Here is a 5,000-nt window from a genome sequence, read left to right as displayed (position 1 = left end):
CATGCCCATATCCAAATTTAGATAAGCATGTTATTACATTGGTAACCCAATTATTTTTGCCTGCAGCATCGAGATGGAATAGTGTTGAGTATGCTTTACGAGGCAGCCTATTTTCTTCCAGATATACAAGCTTTAACCAGTATTTCATACATTGCACAATATGATTTATCACGATGGGATATCTGTTGGTTTCGCCTTAAACAAAATCGTTTGGTGTTCGTTTATCTACCCCTCACAAGCGCTTCAGAGCAAACAAATGTATTTTTACACACTGTTCAGCAGCTTTTTTCCAGTCCCCATAGTTCTGCGTCATATTGTATAATAGGCTGTATTTTTGCATTTAAAAAATGAATAAGATTTCTAACAAATTATTATTTAGCATAAACAACTAGAGAAAACGGCTAAACGTTGCAGTGTGATTGCGGCGATAGCCACGTCTCTTACCGCGGACTTAAAAATAATTTTTAATTGCCCTTAAAGATTTTTTGAATGCCGAAGATACACCAGAATAATATGAGTTAAACAGCGTTTTCACTGCGAATACCGCAATCGATTTATCGCCCTTTGAAAAAGCATGTTGAAGTATTATATTTTTGAACGACAGTCAAGGATCCACGATAGTGTAATTGTAATGAGTAAGACAGTTTCTTCTCACCCGAACACGCGAGATTCGAATTTGCCGTTAGGACTTTTTTTCTTTTTCTTTTAACCCGAAGCTTTATAATAACAACTACAGAACATTTTAACGATTAGATTTTTTTTTTAAAGTGTATCACAAGTGAGTCTTGAAGGCCTTGCCTTTCTTGTTCATTTGAAGTTCGAACAGCACACACAGTACTTCTTTCCTCCCCAGACCCATTGTGAAGCATTTACACAAGTACAATCGACGAACTCGCAACTTTCGCTTTTAGAGACTCCCCACGAATTCTCTTTCCGGCGTAATCAAGGGCAAATTACTCTTTTTTTCCCTTCTAACGAACAAGGTATATCACCAGCCATATCATTTGAATCAGTTTCCTGTTCAAGCAGTGTTTAGAAATGATAGTACCATTCGTCTAATGGTACCATCTTAGAGAGAGAGAGAGAGAGAGAGTAGTTTATTGAATAGGCCACTGCCCCTTTTAATGGGGGTTCACAGTCGACAGATATATTATTATTTGAGAGAGAGAGACAGAGACAGAGAGAGACAGACGGAGAGAGAGAGACGGAGAGAGAGAGAGAGAGAGAGAGAGAGAGAAGACAAGACACATTCTTTATTATCGAGGATAATAGATAAGCACTGGCGCACTTTTTTTCATCCAGTCCCCGCCCTGAAACAGGGTCTACACTACACAAAACTACATTATAACTAACACACACACACACACACACACACACACACACACACACACACACGCATTCTTTGTTGATTCCAAATCAGTACTTTATGCTCTAGAATTTTTTAACCTTGAAACAAGATCTGACTCAGTTATTGAGGCAAATCATTTGGTACATTGTTTGATTATTAAAGGGACAGGTAATTTTTGTTGGGTGCCTTCTCATGTGGGCATTCACAGCAATGAAACTGCTAATAAAGCAGCTAAAAGAGGGGCACAAGATTCAGAAAAATAGACAAAAATACATGTCCGTCTTTTCGTAAAAGAGGCATACACTTTGTTAGAAAAATCAGCATGGGGTCGATTTCATAACCGATTCGAGGACAAGTTTTTAAAACATAAAGGGATATTGTTCCCTGAGAATATTAATAAAGAAAATATACCGAATCCATCAGCTTGCAAAACCAGATCGATAACCTCTGCTTTCTTCCGTATAAAACTTGATGCGCTGAAGACAAAGTATAGTAAAAATGTCACATGCATATGTGGTAAGCAGTTCAGCTTGCATCATTGTTTCACTGTCAGCAGTTACGTACCTTCTTGCCCAAGTATTCCAAAGAGAATGACCATTCTGCAGATGATTTTTGGAAAGTTATTACGAACTTTCACAGGCATTAGTTCATAGTCCTATTTTTACATTCCTTTAATGTACCTCAGAATTGTGTTAATGGTTTCTGATTATTATTATTATTGAATTGTTACTGTTAATGTAACTGCATGTTAGTTGTGCACTTTTTGGTAGTTTTCTACCTTTTCTGTTTTCCTCTTCCCTCTCCCCTCCCCCGTGATCCCCTCCCCCACCACCACCCCCGCCCCCTCCGCCACTTTCTTTTTTTTTCTTGTTTTCTTTTTTGATCGTCTAATATCACTGATAGTGACAAGACGCTGAACTAAACAACGAACACACACACACACACAGAGGGTGAGAAAGAGATGAGGTAGGGGCAGGGTGAGATGGATACCGGAGGTGGGGGTTAGAGTAGTTTATTCGTCAGATCCCTTCGTCAGGTAAATCGATAACGTCAGTGACATCTGCTCTGGGCTGAACCAAGGACATACCCGTCCACCTTCGCTTTACAGTGTGGACAGGTCAATGTAACGGTTTGTGTGTGTGTGTGTGTGTGTGTGTGTGTGTGTGTGTGTGTGTGGGTGTGTGTGTGTGTGTGTGGAACCTGTATCTTTCACCACCCTCAAAACCCGTTATTATTTTATTTTCTTACCACTCTGCCCCTTCCCCTGTTTTTGTTTTAGATTTCATTCTGTGTTCGCTTATGTCTTGGATAACTGATAGGATTAACTCCTTTCTTTTCGTTATTATTATTTATTTTTTCCGCTCCCTTGTTCGTTTGCTTATGTCTTCTTTCTGGGATGTCTTCTTGTTCTCCTCCTCCTCTCCTCCTCCTCCTCCTCCTGTCCTCCTCCTCCTTCTCTCCTCCTCTCCTCCTTCTCCTCCTCCTCTCCCCTTGCCTTCATTCACCAGCACCATCCCATGTTTTCTTTCAAGCAACCAAAACACAGTGTTAATCCTGGTGGCCTGTCGTGTTAATCCTGGTGGCCTGTCTGTATGTTTGTCTGTCTGTCTGTGTGTATCTCTTGAACATCATGACTTTGGTATGTGAAATTTGCAATACTCTAATCTTTGAGCATGAGTTTTTTTGTAGTTCGGGAAGCACAACGCGCGGTAACATGATATATATATATATATATATATATATATTGATATAAATAGACATATATAGATAGATTGTTTATGCATATTTATCAAAATGAAATTCCAATAACAACAGTAGCAACATCAGCTGCAACAACAGCCTCCATTTGGGCATAGTGTTATGTCTCTGGGAAAGGCCCTTTACTCCCATTTTCCCCAGTCCACCCAGCTGTAAATAATGGGTACCTGACCAGTTGGGGAAGATTAAAACGGCAGGGGGAAAGAGATGATTGAGCCCCGCCTTCTTTTTGCCGAGCTCAAGAGACAAGAACTGAATTTGAAATCACTGCCCTGATGGCCGTGCAATGAGCTATGGGACCTTCAGCTTCAAACCTTTTTTCTATTCCTCAGCGCGCCATGAAGTTCTGGCAGCGTCAGATCCTCCTCAGCTTCGTCCTCTTCTGCTTCGTCGTCGTCGTCTTCCTGCACTCGAGGACCCCCGCCAACGATAAGAACGATGCGGGCCGCCAGGCGAGGCCAGGGAACACAGCCTTCACCTTGCACAGACCCAGCAGCTACAACAACAACAACAACCAGCTGCCAGCAGGACACCAGCAGGACAAGGACAAGACCCTGCCTAAGGGGGAGGAGGACGACCTCAACCTTCAACAACCGCGCCAAAAACCAGACCAACTTCCTCCTCCTTCCCGTCCTCCAGTGCGCTACGTCAACCAGAGTTCGGGCTCCGCCAGTGAGTGTCCCAACCTGCTGCGTCCCGAGAACGTGGCGGAGACCCAGCAGTTCCAAAATGTGGACGGCAGCTCCTCCATGCTGGAGTTCTCCGCCTTCCTGGACCGCCAGGAGCGCCTGGTGAGGATCGTGGGGCTGCACGTGACCGTCCAGCATCCCACGGCCTTCTGCCTTCTCTGGTTCAGACCCGGCCCCGGTCCCGTGCCGCCGGGAAATGGAGGGCCCGTGCCGGCTGAGGGGGAGGTGGTGAAGGAGGTAGTGGTGGTGCCTGGGAAGATGGTTCCACTGCCCGAGAACCACAGTAGGAGGTGAGTGTGTGTTTCTATTTTTCTGTTTATGTGTGTGTGTGTGTGTGTGTGTGTGTGTGTGTGTGTGTGTGGTTGTTTGTGTGTGTGTGTGTGTGTGTGTGTGTGTGTGTGTGTGTGTGTGTGTGTGATGAGGGGAGTGGGGGATGGGGGTGGGGGTGATGGAGGACAGAGAAATATAGGTGGGTGAGGGAGTGGGGTTATTGGCGGCGTGGGGAGTGCGCGCGCGCGTGTGTTTGTTTGTATGTGTGTGCGTGTGTGTGTGTGTGAGTCTCTGTGCGCGTGTGTCTGTGTCTGTGTTTGCTTTTATGTCTGAGTGTTTGCGTGTGTTTGCTGTGCGTTGTCTGACTCGTATGACAACAGGTGTTGCCGAAGTGCCAGGCACTCTCATCGTATTGCAAACAAACATATTTTCAATACAGCGTGTTACATGCACGTATTCCTTTCTTGCCTGTGGGGATGGAGGTGGGGGATAAACAAATGCCAGTCGGTGTGCATTTCTTCATTAATCGTCTGCGTGAGAGAGATCGTGAGAGAGAGCGAGAGAGAGAGAGAGTGTGAGTATGTGCCCCAGCCATAGACCTACATACACATTAGGGAAGGGGGGTCCAGCTGTTCATTTACAAACTATGTAGCAGCTTTACTTTGAGCACAGTATGTACGAACTGAAATCATTTTCAAACTTTTCCATACTGAGTAAGTATGGGGCCATTTTCCAGACCCAGTAGAATGTTAATTCACTGCTCTTCATACACTCTAAACTCCTGATATAATTGGCGTTTGAGGTTGAATGATACACATTTGCCGGGATGACATTGGTATAGTCCGTTAATTTGAATTGATTTATTGTCTCCTTACAGCACGAGAAGTGAATTTGCCAGCTTTGCGACAAACGTTATGGATTTTCTTTCTAACAGT

General features: G+C 44.0%; 1 protein-coding gene across 2 annotated transcripts in view; it reads left to right on the top strand.

The window, feature by feature from the left end:
• The window catches only part of LOC143300653 (uncharacterized), a 152,696-nt gene that overhangs the window by 32,210 nt on the left and 115,486 nt on the right, over positions 1–5,000 (top strand). For both annotated transcript variants that reach the window (XM_076614482.1, XM_076614481.1), the window contains exon 2: positions 3,439–4,085. In XM_076614482.1, coding sequence (XP_076470597.1) covers positions 3,445–4,085 — 641 coding nt within the window. In that variant the 5' untranslated portion in view covers positions 3,439–3,444. The remainder of the gene's footprint in view (positions 1–3,438; positions 4,086–5,000) is intronic.

This window comes from Babylonia areolata, chromosome 26 (assembly GCF_041734735.1).
Source record: "Babylonia areolata isolate BAREFJ2019XMU chromosome 26, ASM4173473v1, whole genome shotgun sequence".
NCBI classification, from domain to species: domain Eukaryota; kingdom Metazoa; phylum Mollusca; class Gastropoda; order Neogastropoda; family Buccinidae; genus Babylonia; species Babylonia areolata.
Note: the sequence above shows the minus strand (reverse complement) of the source record. Positions and strands in the feature narration are given on the sequence as shown.